This window comes from Leptonychotes weddellii, chromosome 1 (genome assembly GCF_054177405.1).
Source record: "Leptonychotes weddellii isolate Sample4059 chromosome 1, ASM5417740v2, whole genome shotgun sequence".
Taxonomy (NCBI): domain Eukaryota; kingdom Metazoa; phylum Chordata; class Mammalia; order Carnivora; family Phocidae; genus Leptonychotes; species Leptonychotes weddellii.
The window spans coordinates 65258132-65276714 of record NC_138369.1 but is presented as its reverse complement, the minus strand read 5'-3'; the positions used below and the strand labels follow the sequence as shown (position 1 = coordinate 65276714).

Genomic DNA, 18583 nt, shown 5'->3' with positions numbered 1-18583 from the left:
GGTACTGCACGTCCATCAGGAGGCATATAACGTCTGGCTGCCCCTCTTTTTGTGACATTAGCAAGCCCCTGGGGATGATGTCTAGATCCGTTATTAGAGGCTGCAGAATGGCAACGATTTTTATTCCTCTGGTTCTTATTAGCTGAAGGACTACTTTAATGAGAAACTTCCCCTCATCAATTTAGTTACCCTGGGATAGAATTCATAAGGCAACAGCAGAATAAATGTTTGATTCTTTCCTTTTGTAAATAATTTTCAGAATCATGAGTTGGTTACTTAGCATCCTCCAAAGGAAACCAATGAGGGATTTTTCTTTTTCTGTCATGACCTCTTAGATGTAAACTTTAGCTAATGCTTTCAATCCATTGCAGTTATTATTCTTATTGATGCTCTAATTATTCAATAGATAGCCAGTGGGAGCCTCTTTAAGTTGGTTCCTGAGGTCGTTTTTACACATCCTCAGCTATCCTTGATGGCATCCTCACTACACGACCTACTATGTCAAGACTTTCCACCTAATCTTTTAGTCCTTGCTCTCAGCTGTATCTCCGAGGCTCCACGGGTGCTCAGGGAGCTCACTGCTGCTTGCTTAGTTTCTAGACAACTTAGTGAAAATATTAGGAAATACGTGTATTTTTTAAAAAGATTTATCATGAATTCATACTCATTCATATTGGGATTTCCAATTCTAATTTGAATTAATATATTCCATCTTGTTTCTGTTTCTCCTTTCTCCCATGCCCAAAATCCTAGTTTCCCAAAACACTATACAATTACTCACATGTTTTATTCCCCTCGAATTTTTAGCCAAGGTTGAGCAGATTGGACCACAGATCAGCTTAGATAAGTCATAAATAAAGAGCTTAGTTTCTTAGGAAACGGCTTTTCTATTATTTCACTCTTCTATATATCCTGCTGGGTCTCAGGCCATTCATCAGAAGGCACAATCATCCCATAATGATTCCTCAAACTGGAGACATGGAGTCCCTGGATTTCAGGACAAATTTCAGAGGGGAAGTGGAAATCAAATGCATTTTATGAACTATCACTGCTTGCTTCTTCCACGGCCCTGGGGTGGGTGACTGTGTTAGTCAAAAGGCCACTCCACCGAGATTATACAGGGGATGAAAAATTCATTTCTGAACAAAAATTGTCACAAACAAAAGATTAGACCAGAAAGGGAGGAAAAACAGAGGCCACAGACTCTTCTCATTTATGTTTAGATGAGGGCAGGAGGGCTTCTTTTTATATTCATATAAAAATATATAAATATAATACATGCCAATATATGTCATATAATATGTTATACACATCAATAAAGAATAGAACCGATATAGACTATATTATACAGAATATATTTATCAACATAGAATATATTCTATATTCAACAATCATACATTGAGCTCTATCATGTGCCAGGCACTGTGCAAGACTGCAGGTAATCAAAGATGAATATAACACACTCACTGCCTTTGGGGGAAACAGAAATGAAAGCTAGATAAAAAGCTATTTAAAACACAACAATGTGAGTGAAAAAGTGCCTGAAGCAGAGAGAAAGGGGAGATTGATTCTGAACAGGGAAAATCGAGGGAAATTTTTATGGAGAAGCTGACCTCTCGGTTCAGTGGTGGAGAATAGGAGGCATGTTAATATTCCAGGCAGAAAATCTGTTCCGTGCGCAGGAGGGGAGGCCTGTGCCTCCCTCATGTGCCTGTAAACACCATGATGGTATGAACCACCACGACCTTGTAATTCTCAGCGAAGGGGAACATAGCATTTCTCACAGGAGAATTTAATCTGCCTCCAAACAACACTGAACAGAAGGCTAAGTCTATGCCCCCTTGAGTTCCCTCACCCAGGCTCCCCGAACGCCCTCTACCACGCCATTAATCCCTTTCCACTCCCCAGACCAAGGACAGCAGGTACGTGCCCCGAGAGGTGCTGCCACTGTACAGGGAAGGCCGACAAGGCAGGTGGGGCCATTCTAACAAAAGAGAATCTTTTTTCTATCAGGAGAGACAAGAAACACAGCAAGGAAGGGATGCAAACCAGTAAACCTCAGTAACAAAAGAGCAAGCGATCTGCTTTAAGGACATGCACGGTGGAAGATCAGCCTCAGGGGAAGAGTTGGAGGCCCCTCTGTGCATCGGACAGCTTGATGCGGGCACTTTCATCTCTTAAAGCTGGGGTTTCTGTCAAAATAAATTTGTGTACAAACTGGATTATTCCGCATATCATTTTAATAAGAATATTAAAACCTAGCAATATGTAATATTTTCATGGGATATTTGAGCCTCTGTCTTCCTAAAACATATTTATTGGTACTCATGGTACAATATGTAAATATCATAAAACAAATATCCACAGTCTCATCCACTTGTTTTGAGCTCCTCGAGCTTTATTTCTTGGTCTGATTTGCCAACACAACCTGTGAAAGAAATTGTGCTCTTTCATCTCTGATGACGCAGGGTTTCTGTTTTGTTTACCTGCCGCTGTCTCTCTTTTCCCATCTCCTGTTTGTGTAGGTGCAGACATCACGGAGGTAAGGCAACAGAGCAAACACACTGTTTGCATTTCTTATCAAAGAGCCCATCATACTGCCTGGATAAGGAGTACATTTATGCTTAAGACTAGATCCATGAAAAGGAGAAAGAAACTTTAAAGAAAAAGTTCATTGGCCACATGACTGTTTCAAAGTTTAAGTGGATGATAAAATAGATAGATAGATAGATAGATAGATGATAGATAAAAATGGGAGCAAACTGCTTGGGCCTCAGGTCTTTCCGGGACAGGAGAAGGGGAGCTTGTGACCACCTCCAAGGGCTTATGGAAATGGCTGCCGGCCAGGACAAAGGGATTTCCTGTCATCAAGTGGTCCTAATTAGGGACAAATAATTTTCCTTCTGTCTGGTTGATTTAACTTCTTTGTGATTTAGTTTTTGTGTGTGTGAATAGAAATATTGACTAACACCTGAGGTCTAGGAGATTATAGAATGTCGAAGATGGAAAGAAGCTTAGAAATACAGTTGGCCCTTAAGCAGCACAGTTTTGAACTGCTTGGGTCCACTTCTATGTGGATTTCTTACAGTACAGTACTATAAATGTATTTTCTCCTCATGATTTCCTCAGTATCTTCTTATTTCTAGCTCACTTTATTGTAAAGAATACAGTATGTAATATATAACATACAAAATGTGTGTTAATCCCCTAGTTAGGCTATTGGCAAGCCTTCTGATCAATAGTAAGCAGCTAGTAGTTAAGGTTTTGGGGAGTCAAAAGTTATACAAAGATTTTCAGGGCACCTGGTCGGCTCAGTTCGTTAAGTGTCTGACTCTTGGTTGTGGCTCAGGTCATGATCTCATGGGTCTTGAGACCAAGCCCTGAGGCTGGCTCCACCCTCAGCGGGGGACTGCTTGAGATGCTCCTCCCTCAACCTACGTGTGCTAATGCTCTCTCTCTCTAAAATGAATAAATAAATCTTTAAAAAAAAGATTTTCAGCTGTGCGGGAGCAGGGGATCAGTGCCCAATCCCCATGTTGTTCAACGGTCAACAGTGGTTCATTCCACCCTCGTAGGTGATCAAAATCACAGCTTCAGATGGTTAAACGACTTGTTCAGAGTGACACAGCTCAATTTAGAGGTTTGTTGGAGAACATTCTAATAAAATATTGGAGTAGAATTCTCTTTAAAAAGGCTAAAATATATTTTTTAATTAAAGATATTTAATAACATTTATTCTTAGGAAAACATGCGATCGTACCAAAAGAACTTTCTATTAATCTTCTGAGGTGATGGCCACAGAAATAAAGGTGAGAAAATCAGAGGCAAAGACATCCTCAATTTCGTATCATACACAGTGCCATGGTCTGAATGTTTGCATCCCCTTAAATTCCTATGCTGAAACCTACCCCCCCAGGTGATGGTATTGGGAGGCAGGGTCATTGCAAGGTAATTAGGCCATAAGGACAAAGCTCTCATGGAAGTCCTCTTACAAAAAGTGCCCTTATACAGAGGCCCCAGACAGTTTCCTTGCCTCCTTTGCCACGTGACCACAGGAGAAGTCACAAGTCCGTAACCGGGAAGAGGGCTTGTACCAAACCTGACCATGCTGGCACCTTGATATTGGACTTCCAGCTTCCAGAACTGTGAGCAGTCTCTGCCATTTATAAACACCCCAGTTTATGGTGTCTTTTTTATAGCAGCTTGAGAGGACTAAAACAAACTAGGATAACATCCTTTAATAGAGGATAGAGCTTAAAGTACAAAGCGGAGAAGGTGTAAAATGTAACTCTTCTGATGTGTTTTTGTTAGCCAAAGAAGAATTCCTAGATGTCAAATACTGTACCTTTTTAATTTCAGATTTCAAATTGCAAGGGTTACTCTGCTGGCTGAAGAGGGATTTCTTGAATCTCTCTATAACCCTTCTTTTCAAATTGTGGTGCAAAGCTGGAGGAAGCTGCATAAAATAAGAAAACAATTATTATAAGCAAATTGTTATCACTGCACAGATGACTCCCAGGAAGCATTTACTGAGGGTCAGTGTAACAATATAATTCAACAGGACTAAATAAAAATATAAATTTTACTCCAAATAGCATGACGAGGTGTGATAATTTTTCATTCCACAATCCAGAAGAAATATATTACTCTTCTCTCTCTCAAAAGGCTGCTTACATTTATCCTATTGTTCTTTAATTTTATTGGTATTATTTTTCATATAACAACTAAATTACACATATAAATTGAATTTGGTAAAGAAGAGACTTCACAAGGAAGGATGTATTCTATCAGATGTTTAGGTGTTTACGTCATGCCCAGAATTTTGCTAAACACCCTAAGCAAGGCCCTTGTCTTGAAGGATCTGATACTTTAGAACAGGAAGTACATATCTGCATTACTACCTAGTCAGATGTCTCTCTGTGAATGCTCCTGAATATTCACATGGAGAGAGATCAGATGGTAGGGACCAATTTTGTAAAGAAGAAAAGAATGAATGAGTATACACTGGGGCTGGGCCAGGATGAGTTGGGTTTAATAACTTAGTAGAAAGTCACTTTAAAATCTTAGAAAATATGGTGATTGGATGAAACCGAGGATTTAAAAAAATTGATTTTGTAGTGCTTTGCAGTTGAATTTATACAAGGACACCAAAGATTCTGAAAAGCACAGAGGGATGAAGTAAAGTTTGGGAGAGGGAGAAGAGAGCAAAGAAATAGCGCCAGAATGATAAGGGGCCTCAGAGTGCAAATAACATCTGGTTTGTTTAAAATATGAAGAGGACCTGGAAGGAGATGAAAAAGAACCAGTAAGAACAAAGATGGCTAAGTGGGAAGGAAAACGTGGTAGTAGGCGCTCTCAAGATTAAAAGCAAAACCAAACAAATCAAACAAATAAAAAAAACAAGAATATAATTCAAAGTTCACATCAAAAGAAAGAGCAATGTGGTAGTGACAATTATTGACCCATCCAACTCCATTTTTCTATGCTCTCTTATAGTTTAGGTTTGGTGCCATGTGACTACTTTGGGCCAATGAAAATGATAGATGTCACTCTGAGGACGAAGAGATGCAAAGCCAGTATGCTTCCTCCATCCCTGTCTACCCTGGGCAAGGAGCTTGGATTCCATCCACTCCAGATGGTACAGCCATAAGATGGAGGAGGGCCACCTGACCTGTCTAACTTCAGCTAAGTGAGACACGAACCTCTATTGTATCAAGCAAAGAGATTTCAGGACATATCTGTTAGTATGATATAACTTACCATATCCTGGCTAATACAAGAAATGTCTATTCATTCAGGCTTCATGAAGCAGGGGAATGTATAAAATAGGTACTAGAGTAATGAATAGGGTCAATGGAGGCTCACAACTGCTGATTTTATAGCCAAAGGAAAACTATTCATCAGTCGAAACACAATAGAATATGGGGTCCATTAATAAGCACTGCAGTGCTATAAACAGAAAAAACATAACTGAAATAAGTTTTAACAATGCATCTATAATCCTACTCAGTCCTTTGACTTTGAGTCAAAGCAGGCTTAATTGCAGAGGAACCAAGACTCTACTGGAAGGTCTGAAGCCCTTTAGTGTACTCTCAAAGGTTCTGCAAGTTGACAGCACTGAATCTCTACTGAGCTCCTTTTATGTCAATACTATAGCATTCTTGTACCTTGCTCCAGATGTAATCACTCTCCCTATCCCAGCAAATAGTCATAATTACTGCTGTCCTTTTACACGGAATAAAAAGGGAAATAAAGAAATGTGGAGATGGGGCGTCTGGGTGGCTCAGTCGTTAAGCGTCTGCCTTCGGCTCAGGTCATGATCCCAGGGTCCTGGGATCGAGCCCCGCTTCGGGCTCCCTGCTCTGCGGGAAGCCTGCTTCTCCCTCTCCCACTCCCCCTGCTTGTGTTCCTGCTCTCGCTATGTCTCTCTCTGTCAAATAAATAAATAAAATCTTTAAAAAAAAAAAAAAAAGAAATGTGGAGAGAGAGAGGGAGAGAAACAGAGAGAGACAGAGAGAGATTTCTTGGCATTACTGAGCAAATAGTTGGAAGACAGATGAGAAGGAAAATGAGTATACATGATATATGTGTGCATGAGAGATTAGCAAAAGTGGAATGAGTTTAACTTAAGAGGAAGACCAGACAATGAAGGGAAGGGTTATTTGCACACTTTCCTAGCAAGGGAATTGGTTAGAGAGGAGGAGGGATGGGAGAAGCGCCTGGAGATACCTTTTGGGATTTGGTAATTCCCTACTGTTAGACCCTGGAAGTTGCCACTTCCCTAAATCAAACACCACACGGCAGTGTTGGCCCAGGACCGTCTAGTTGCTGCCTTGCATGATTCTGATTGCCAAAGAGAAAGGCAGAAGCAAGCCTTCTCTGATACACCTAATTGCACAGCCAACTTTGAAGGCGTGAAGTACCAGTGGGTCCACAGGTTCCTTAAAAAGAGACTTACCCCAACACTGGCAGCTATCAGTATCAGATTACTAATTCAAATATTCTTTTTTTTAACATCATTTAGTAGATTTATTGTCAATATGCACAGTATTATTTAGTTGGGTTTTTTTATTTTATTTTATTTTATTATGTTATGTTAATCACCATACATTACATCATTAGTTTTTGATGTAGTGTTCCATGATTCATTGTTTGTGTATAACACCCAGTGCTCCATGCAGTATGTGCCCTCTTTAATACCCATCACGAGGCTAACCCATCCCCCCACCCCCTCCCCTCTAGAACCCTCAGTTTGTTTCTCAGAGTCCATAGTCTCTCATAGTTCGTCTCCCCCTCCGATTCCCCGCCTTCATTTTTCCCTTCCTACTATCTTCTTCTTCTTCTTTTTTGTTAACATATAATGTATTATTTGTTTCAGAGAGACAGGTCTGTGATTCATCAGTCTTACACAATTCATAGCGCTCAAATATTCTTAAAATCCTTGCTATTCATTCAACTTGATAAGCCTCTTGTTAACTTAGAATTGCTTTTATTGCTCCTGATTGCTTGAATTAATTCTCATAAAAGCTTTCTTGGATAAGTTAACAGTCAACTAAAGATTCATACACAGGGCAGTATTAGAAAACTATTTTATCTTCTTGGAAAAATTGTCACTATAGACAGCACCCACCTTTAAAATTTTCATGGAAGAATTTAAAATTTTACACAGAATGATGACTCATGCATAGTTCAATTGCCGAAGATGTATGTTACTCTATTATATCTAAGGACTATAATACTGAGACTAGAATATTAATACCTGCGATTTGTATGTGCCAGTTACTATGATTACTCCTTTATGTGCATTATGTCACTTTTCTCCCCACAATAAACATATAAAGCAGGTACTATTTTATAGGTAAGGAAATCAGAGTTTAAAGACATTATGTAACATGCAAAGATATTTTCTGAGGTAGTGTGTCTTTTAACACAACCATTATCCTAGAGCAAACACCACCATAGCATTACTACAGGTTAGCACTTTATGAACACCTCACATACTTTATTTCCTTTAGCACAATAGCCCCATAAGCTACCCAAATATTACTGATAAAGGAACTGATTCTAGAAAAGGCGAGTCTCTCAACGCCACCCATCTAAGAGCTTATTTTTTTGTTTGTTTTTACTATACCAAAGCCACAACAGAAAAAAATGAAATCTGATCTCCATGTTCTATCTATCTAAAGACACACTCTCTAGTGTCTCCAAGAATATGTCAGCAGACCATCAGTAGTTGAGAGGATGTCATTTGAAGTGACTTAAATAATATCTTACTATAAAAACAAAATATTTTGATATATTACTGCTTAAAAGATTTCCCTAAATGCTAAATATATACTCAAAGATTATTATCAAAATCAATACACAAAATGTAAGCTTTCTTTTAGAATTTGCAAACCCCAAAAACACGAGTGCACTTAGATACATGGCTATACCCTAAATTCTATTTAATCTGTCCCCCTTGCCATTAGGAACCAGGAGACCCAAATAAGAGAAAGTAAGGATGGTTCTAGTTTCATCTATCACCACTGCTGAAAAAACCAGTATGTTTCACTGATGACAGTAGGTATTATAACTTCATCTGAGGCATAGCACATTGCTGTTCCCAGCCACATTTTTTTGTTTTGTTGGCAATAGTTGAGGTTAAGATGGCAGTCCAAAGGAGATCCACATAAACTCCCTGTTCGTTCTCTAGGAGACAGATGTTTAATTTTTTTAAAGTTGCTATATGCTGATTTTCAAAGCATTTCTTTAACAAAGCAATCAAATCCTAAGTACAGAATTAAATCCAGAGCTTCAGTTGGCTGCGTGGGTCTTACCTAAGCAATCACACAAAAAGACTCGTACTAAAAGGTAACATATGTACAGTGGTCACCTTAGGTGCCCAAAGATCGATTTTGGTTTCCAGCAATGGAAATGAACCAGTGATTTCATTCTCAGCTGACTGTTTTAAGATTACAATCTCAGTTTTGATAAAAACAGAGGTCAAACCAATGAAGACAGCATAAGGATTTTAACATCCTGCCTTTTAAAATAGTTGCTTTTAGATGATTTCCAAGATCCGTCTCCATGGAAACTGGATAGGAAAGGCCACCACCGGCCAAAAGTATGCAGTTTCCCCTGTAAGGTTATCTGCGGTTGTCAGGAGGGACCTGGCCCTGCGATTCAGGGCGGCTATCACAGCCTAAGTCTGCAAGGGAGTTTGACTTGGAAATAAACATGCAGACAAGAAGAGTTGTTCATTTGCCTGTTTGTTTGTTGATTCAGGTTTACTTCCAGCAGTTTTCCTTTGTAATTAGCAGACACAGAAAACTGATCTAGGTCTTTAACCTATAGCAAATATGATAGTATAATGTTTAGACTTTTTTTTATCTCCTTTATTTGAAAGGCATTGACTTGGATTAGCATTGTAATTTAAAGTTCCCCAAAGGGGAAACATCCCTTACTATTTGCAATGTCATAAACTTTCAAGTATTCTGGAAATACATTTTAAAAACCACAATGGTTACGTCTGAGCTTGTAGCAAGGAATGCTATCTTGCCAAAAAATATGAAATCATTTGTTATGCTGGCAGTGTGAGAGCATAATAATAAGATATTTATAATCATTTCATTCTTGCTTTAACATACTTTGAAATCCAATAAGGAAATGGAATACAGCCATTAAAAAGTTTTTTATTATATAAAAATTAGCAAGACAGGCATATGGAAACTATATTTAAATTTCAGAGCCTATTTTCTCTCAATTTAGTAGTTAAGCATTGAGGTAACCAATAAGCTATTTAAAGTTATTTCCTTAACACTGAAGTTAAGAATGCTTCCCCATATTTCTAATTCAGCATTTAAATGGAAATGCATTTTTTTTTTTAAAGATTTTATTTATTTGATAGAGAGAGACACAGTGAGAGAGGGAACACAAGCAGGGGGAGTGAGAGAGGGAGAAGCAGGCTTCCCGCCGAGCAGGGAGCCCGATGCGGGGCTCGATCCCAGGACTCCGGGATCATGACCTGAGCCGAAGGCAGACACTTAACAACTGAGCCACCTAGGTGCCCCTGGAAATGCATTTTTGAATATGTTTACTCAATAGAGGTATAGCAGATTATGTTTTGATTTATTAGCCAATTTTCCACATCCCCCTCATATTGCTGTGGACCCCTGCATCCTCTTTCATTTAATCAGTAGACAATTCTGTGGGATTGCCTAAGGGAAAGGCTGACAGCAGAAAATGGAGGAAAAAATAATCAATTTCAGACTCGAATCTCAGAAGGCTAGCCCTCAGGGTGATTGAAAAGAATGCCTGATTTGGGGAAAAATGTGATAGATAAGAGCCAGGCCTGGGAAAGGTCAAAGGGAAAGCTGTGAGAACTCAAGAGGTGGGCAGGTCCCAAAGGTGGAAGCCCCCCTCCCCAGGCTGTGTGCCAGCCTCCCACAAGTTGCCTCTCGGCTCCAGATCCACCCTTCAGAGCCCTGCATGTGATACTGGAATTTCTCCCTTGACAAGATGTTCAGCTCCATCAGGAGAGAGCACTGGAGGGATGCTGGAAGAGGATGGGGTTTGTTTTTCTGGCTCCAGGGATGCTCCTGCCTCGCCTCAGTCCCGCAGCACTGAGTGGTCAGCTGCAGTGGGGACCCCATGGGGTGCTCATCCCCAGGCAACTTCAGTGGGACCAAGCTTGCAGGCAGCTTCCCAGAATGTTCCATGGAGCAGCACCTACCAGTGAGCAGCCTCCTCTGGTCCCATGGAGGGCATTTCCCAGTCTAAGCCTCATGTGCTGATTTCCAGAAAGTTCCACAGCAAGACACCTCACCATGGATGACTTGCCCCAGTCCCCCAGAGGAAGGCTTCCCTGCAGGTTTCTCTAGCACAGCATCTCAGTGGATTTCTCCGATCTTTCCAATGAGTTCTGGACCTCAGCCCAGAATGTGGTTTTCCTCTTCTATTTTGCTCCTTTCTTGGGTGCTCTGCGCCAGCCTTATAAGTAGCGACTTCCTTATCTGTTCTTCCTATATTCTTTAGATATTCTTTCCCCCTCCTTTTAAAATAATACCCTGTTATTATTAATAATTTTTAAACAATTCTTTTTTTTTCTTTTTTTATTTTTTTTTCATTTTTTTTTATTCTTATGTTAATCCCCATACATTACATCATTAGTTCTAGATGAAGTGTTCCATGATTCATTGTTTGTGCATAACACCCAGTGCTCCATGCAGAACGTGCCCTCCTCAATACCCACCACCAGGCCAACCCATCCTCCCACCCCCCTCCCCTAAACAATTCTTTATATTAAATCTTCCCTGTTGAAATTACCATGTGGTTTCTGTCTCCTAACTGGACCTTCACTGATACAGAGTGTTTCCAGGAAGGTCCCAGAAGAAGGATCCATACAGATGGGATTTGGGAATTGGTTTGATGGTGCCCTTGGAAGTGAGCCCAGTGCTGAGTTTTGCCATAGGACCTAGGATGCAGGTAACCCATGGCATGCAGTGGCATCACAATTAATCACGGTCTCACCGAGGTAAAGAGCCAACTGAAGCAAGTGCCCTGGAAGTTCCTGTGGCTGCCACACCTGGCTGCTAGGCAGTATGAAGACTACAAGGACTGAGTTAGGGGATGCATTCTTCAAAGTGCATCCGAGCACTTAGAAAAAAAATGACAAGCTTGGGTCCTTTAACTCTCGGTTCAAGTCATAGGCTAAGACCCAGAGAGATTCCATGATAGCCTTAAAAGAGCCTGTAATTTCTTGCTACCGCAGCCTGATACAGCTGATAATCAAATACAAATATAATTGGGAGGGTTGTTAAATTACAATGTCAGTTAAATGCACACTGTGCCAAGTTTCTCATGTGAAAGTTAGGAAAAAGAATGGGATCCTAAGACTTGAAATAGGGACATTTTGCTGGATCCAGATAAAACTGACAATCTTGAAATTCAAGTCATCCAGAGCTAGTATTGCCAGCAAAAGTAGCTTGTCACTCTGTGTCTGAGATGTCAAGCCTTCTTTGGCTTGAAAACTCTACACCAACCTATCTGGGGCAGATGAAGAGTGATATCTTAAAAAGGAATGCTTATTCCTCGTAAGGCCCCCAACAATGAGGCTCAAGTCCGTTACTAGGGTCATAACTCAATATGATTCTGGGGAACTGGTACACACTATGACTCAGGAGGAAAAAGCTTACCCATCAAAAGAATCGCAAGACTTTGCTATTATATATCAGCAGCAACCCAGAGAACATGTGTGGTAGCTTCTAAGGGTTTTAGGCCAAGAACGGTGAAATACAGCACTAGATCAGGCTGAATTCATTCAAATGGGTGCTCTTACTAGAGAGTTCAGATTTCATGTGTTAGTCGTGCAGCTGAAGGTAACTGCTTAATTAGATGGTGTACTACAACTTGAACTCAATGGTGGCCTATGTCTAGTGGGGATAAAATGCCAGAGCTTCCTTGGTATGTGGAGGAGGGAATTCAAAGGCTCAGGGAGACAGGAATGCTGGGGTAGATTTACCATGTATGACCTGCAGACTCACTCCCCAATTACGTTCAGCAAGAACACTCAGAAGCTACTCCTGTCACTAAGGCATTGAGAAATACATTAGAGAGGGGAGCACCAGCATCCTTAAAAACGTCTGTGGTTGCTTTCCTTTGTAAACCAGGTACAACACTGGAAGTATAGGATTCCAGTGGGGATGATGTGATCCCATAAGAGCAAAAGCCAGTGACAGCACTTAACTAACAGTGACAAATTGGGAGTATTTACCATAAAGGGTGAGAAAGATGTACTGTTAATTAGGATGCCTTGGCCCACAGAGATCTTTGGTGGTGGTTAACTGACTAGGGTGTTCCTGGGAAGGAAATAGGTGGTCAGCTTACTAGAATATCCCTTCATCTAAATAACAGAAAAGAAACTCTAGGCCTGATAGAAAAACAAAACAAAACAAACAAACAAAAAAAACTGACCTGAGTTGCTGTTGCCACAGTGGAGAGTCACAGCCTCTCATACAGTTTCTAGACTTCAGTCAGTTCAAAGACCCAAAGCCCTTGATTAGTGGGAAAGCTGGGATCCCTTTAAGAAGGGCCCAGAAACACTGCTGTAAGTATACACCATAAATTTTTCTCCAAGCCTTGCCCAAAGAGACCTGCAGCCATTTATTAGAGTGACATTTATTAGACATTATTATTATTAGAGTTCACTGGGGAGAAAGAAATACACAGGCTTCAGAGAAGACTGGACACTGGTTGTAAACTGGCACCAATTGCTAGTTTTATAATGCCACTGTGGTACACCAGTTGGCATGTATCTTTTGTTTATTTGCTTGCTTTCGGGGGGAGGTTAAGTGTATTAGCTCAGTATGACTTATAGTGGGCCCAGTTGGTCCACTGGCCTGGTGGTATTTCTCTTTAGTACTTGAAGGTATAATGGAATTGCCACAATTGGCAACTGACAGGATGGCCAGACTGGCTCTCTGGATCTTAGACTGAGGAAATGTTTATATGCTTTGCTCTTTGATATGTCTAAGTGCATAGAACAGTAGCACTTAATCGTAGGCACCTAATAATTGTATGTCAAACGAATGAATGAAAGAACTGCATAAGATGTGCAATCTTAAGCTCCAAAATACTCGTTACTTTCTTGTCCAAATGCTTACACTTCATCTACAAAAATTTCTTTTCTTATTAGCAATAAGACTTCGGTCAGCTTTGGTAAATGAATATTCAAGTTGCTTATCATTAGACAGATTTCTGTATATAATTAATAGCCATTTTCTAACAGTGATTGCTTCCCTAGTAACAAGAGTCACTGAGATTTAGAAATAGGAAGTTTTAATAATCTCAGACCTTGTGTTTTCATTTCTCTTAGATGTTCTAGTTTTAACCCAGCATCCTCAGGATTAGTGAGTGGTCACTACTTTTCTTTCTTCTTTGTAGTGAAGCTGTGCAGAATCCAGCTCTGTCCCCACTTTCACCCCCACATTGAAGGGCCATTTGTGTTGAAGTTTACTTTTAGTGGGACACTGACAATGAAAGAATAGGTTAGGAATCACAGGGGAAACCTGCCATATTTGGGTTTTTTTGCCCAATGACCTTTCCAGCCCTGCTGCTAAGCCAAAATGTTCCTGAATATATGTAGTTGGAGAGGATAAAAATTAGCATTCATTCCAAGTGAAAGTTCCACAAAGTAGTATTTCAACAATATTAGCATCAAACTCGTACTTAAGATGAAAAGGAAATAAAAAGCTAGTACACTGACCTGTGTAATGTAGATGATTTTGTGCAGCTGAATTAAGATCTGCTGAATAGGATCACTGATCTGTCGTACTTTCCTCTGGGACACAGCAATCCCTGCAGATGCTGCGGATGATAAATTCTGCAGTTAGTCAAGATCCTGGTTTTCTCTTTCAAAAGTGATATTAGTGAAAAATGATGTAAAATTCTGAAGAAAAAAAAAATTAAACTAAGATCCTTATCCTACCAATGAGATAATATGCAGAGACCCTGTAACACTTCAATATTTTACAATATGGGATGCAAAATTTCTCCCCTTTACTTATAAGACTTCTAAGTAAAATAACAATGTTACCTTTTATAACATCTAAAAGAATCTTGGAAATTTTGCCTGCAATTACATCAGGCTGCCAGCAGGAGTCAGTGGTGTTTTGGATACTGTAGTCTTTGAAAAGCTGGGCTTCAGATATGTGCAGTTAACAGAACTATAAGGCTTTTAAATTTTAAAGTCTTTATGCCCTTAATACCATATTTTTAAAACTAATTTTATTAAAACTACTAATGCAAATGCTGAATAGGCAATCTCACAGAGCAAAAAACAAAAACAAGAACAGAAACAAACAAAAGCCAAAAATCAAAAAAAGTATAATTTGTAATAATCAAGGGTCTGAAAGTTATTGTAACCTTTGTTTATTACAAATTTTCACCTGGATTTTTCTCCAGGTCTAAATGAGACACATAACTTATCCTGAGTTCTTATCATTTAGCCACACCACTTTTCACAGTCTGAGGCTAGCTTGGTATCAAATTACATACGAGCTGCTTTCCCACCTTCACATGTCATAGCCACAAGTCGTCCATTCTTAAATTTGAGGAATATAAAACTCCTTAAAGAAGTGGCCTAAACCTCTAGATTAGCCACTAGGCCACCTCTGACTCCTCTCACCCTCAGATCCACACTGGAGAAAATGGAGGAGAGACTTCAGATATGTGGATATATAGAATCCTCCCCACCTCCCCCAGTTCCTCTGCTCTTGCTCTTGCCCTTCCTCCATGTGATCTATAGCATGATTTCTGCAAAAAGAAAAGCTCCAAAGTCCCTCTCTTCTTCCCTCCCTGCCACCTTGAGCCTATATGAAGTTAAATGTGAATATAATCATAGCTTAGCAACAGCTAAAATTTTGAAAAATGATTCTTATATAAATGCTTTCTGAGGAAGGTTGCATATTTCACCATAAAAATTGTTTTCAAAACATTTAAAGAGAAAATTTAATGTGGTCATTAAAGGATTCAACCTATTTTATTATAAGTATGTGACAATTTATATTTAGGACACAAAAACACGAAAAAGAAAACAAATATAACATTTAAAGAAATATTTTTTCCTTACGGGCATCTTTACTTAGTTGAGAAATTCATATAAAAAATTATCCAGTTCCAGTTTATCTGTATTTAATATGTTGTTTAAATATTTGAAATGTAAAGGATCTACCTTCCCTACGCACTGTGGCTAACTCCTTTGAAGCATCAATTACTTGACCATTAGGATGATGTTTAATAAATTACCCTTAGGGTAAAAATGTGAAGGTAAGTCAGAAAGAATTAACGTAGCTCTAAAACAGAAAACAGAATGCTGGAGTTATCTGCTCCAGTCCACAGAGATGGACATGTGTACATATGTCAAATGTTCTACAGTGGCATTTCCTGTAGAAATGATTCTCAAAACGTAAGTATTATACCGAAAACTACAGACCATGTAATGCAGCCAAGACACTGTTGCTACAGGAACAGTAACTTCACATTTTCTGAAGCTGGAGGGTTGGATTTTTTGGATCACCTTTATGTTAACTACTTTATGTTTTTGAATATGTGGACTTAACATTCATAGGTAACGAGTTAAAATCTCACAGCATGGCAGAATGTTCCTAGATTGTGATGACATTTTGAGTGGGATATCACACGGGTTTGACTCTACCTTGCCACAAGAATGTGCTCATCTGTGGCCCTAAACACAAAAACAGAGACAGTTAGCTAGATGCCTATCTTCTGAACTACTCAATTATGCAAAGCAACTTAAAATTTTCTTAAGACCTTTTGACCACGACTCTCTCAGTCCCACTAAATCTTTGCCTCTTAAAAATAGTTTTGATTGTTCATTCTCTAAAAAATCAATTTAAAAATGTTTAATTACACATGCCCATCATAAAACAAGCAAATGAACATAAAAACAAACCAGGTGTTACAGAAAGGGCTGGAGGGTCCCTGGAAACACCCCCCCCCCCTTCAGCACCTCTGCAGAAGTAACCTTTGACATCAACTTGGTGTGTTGCCTTCTGGTCCCTTTTCTATCCATTTACATATGAAACCGTGTACTTTCAGAACAGTATTTTTCAAACGGTGATTGAATCCTGAAAGCAGTTTAGTGGGTCATGACCAGCATTTTGATAAATGGAATGAAATGACATGGAATATGATAGAAAAATTTCAGAGTACATTGCATATAGTAAGGGTCCACTCAGTTGCTATATAAAATGTGCTCCTTGTTGAAGGTCATTTCCAAAAGACTTGAAAGCTACTATTGGAGAAAGTCTATAGTATTACCTCATGCTTTCTTTCTCTCTTTTTAAATAAATGGTGACACATCATAAGGTTGTGCTACAATTTTTTTTTTCTTCTTGACTCAGTCTGTCATGGAGATTCTTTTTTATCAACACACAAAGTTCTAACCCATTCTTTATAACCACTATTAAAGAGTGCTACATGTTCTGCCTGCATCATAGTTACTTCAGCCACTTCTATCTCAAAGGGAACTTAATTTGCCTTCAGTCTCTCATGATTATAAATGATGCTGCAGTGAGCACACATGAACATGCCTCATTGTGCATTAAGTACAAAAGGTCTCATGGGAAGATAAGGAGAAATCAAATAGCTGGGCCTCAGATATACATATTTCTTATTTTAACAAATACATATTTAAGTAGCTGAATCAATATGCACTCTGACTGGAAGAGGAGCCATTTTTCTACACCTTAATCAACACTATGTGTTATCAAACTTTTCAATTTTGCCAATCTGACTTTGTTTTATTTTGTGTTTACCTAAATGCTGGTGAGGCTATTGTACTTCTTTGGTGAATTTCCTGTTTGTGTCCCATGCTTCTTTTTCTTATTGATTTGTAAATGCTCTTTATATAGTCTAAATACTAATGACTTTACTGTATTTTATATATTAAGAGTATTTTTACCTAATCTGTTACTTCTTTTCAATTTAAAGGGTATTTCCCATCCCTATCACGTAGACTAAAGGTAATTTTTAGTCTTTGGTACTACCAGAGCAGTCTCTCAGATACCCACTGCTGCTGTAAAATGGCAAGACAGGATCCCATGACCAGTTCAGCACTCCTGGGTCCTCTGGCAGGATTACTGAGATGTGAATAATCTCATGAGTTAGGAATGGAGGAAAAAAGGAAATGTGAGACTCAGAATGATAGTTCTATATACTGGCTGTACTATTTATAAACCCTCTTGATTTCCTAAACTACTTCAGCTAATCCTGGGTATGAGAACCATGAATCTCCCTCTTCTACCTGATCAAATGCTCAAATTTTTATATTTCCTTACATCAGAATGTATATTTATTTAGCCCTTAATAATTTAGGAAAACAAAAGTGATAAAAATTCACATAGTACTGTTTTTAAAATTTTTATTGTGTATTTAAATATTGATAACTACCAAGTTTGTGGTAAATGTTAGCCATACCATTCTGAGTTTTAAAGCATTCTCTCTCAATAAATCTTTCAGATCAGCAAACTAAAAATACTATGCTTCCTAACTTTTCACAAAAAAATGCAACACATATTTATGTTGATAATTTTGTCCTGAGTATTTTTATTAAAATAATTTTCTCTTTAAAAAAATCACAGAAGCTGATTATATTTCAATTCCAATCATATGTAGTATGCCTATGATTCATATCTATGTAGTTCCTACTGCAAAAGATAGACAATATTTGGTCCCATTAAAATTTACATCAAATCAAAGTTTAAAATTGACTCAATTTTAACTTCCTTTTCTAGTTTTATTATATTAGTGAATTTAATTAGTGGATTTAATTTTAAAACTTAAAAGGAAACTACAAAACTCCTTATAAAAAGTAACTTAGGGGTGCCTGGGTGGCTCAGTCATTAAGCGTCTGCCTTCGGCTCAGGTCATGATCCCAGGGTCCTGGGATCGAGCCCCACATCGGGCTCCCTGCTCACCAGGAAGCCTGCTTCTCCCTCTCCCTCTCCCCCTGCTTGTGTTCCCTCTTTGGCTGTCTCTCGCTCTGTCAAATAAATAAATAAAATCTTAAAAAAAAAAAAAA

General features: G+C 38.9%; 1 protein-coding gene across 1 annotated transcript in view; it reads right to left on the bottom strand.

Moving 5' to 3' along the window:
- The window catches only part of NEK10 (NIMA related kinase 10), a 204558-nt gene that overhangs the window by 15981 nt on the left and 169994 nt on the right, over positions 1 to 18583 (bottom strand). Inside the window, exons 30-32 of the mRNA XM_081829267.1 lie at positions 16196 to 16225; positions 14246 to 14346; positions 4346 to 4456 (exon numbers count right to left, since the gene is read on the bottom strand). Of these exons, the coding sequence (XP_081685393.1) occupies positions 4346 to 4456; positions 14246 to 14346; positions 16196 to 16225 (242 nt within the window). The remainder of the gene's footprint in view (positions 1 to 4345; positions 4457 to 14245; positions 14347 to 16195; positions 16226 to 18583) is intronic.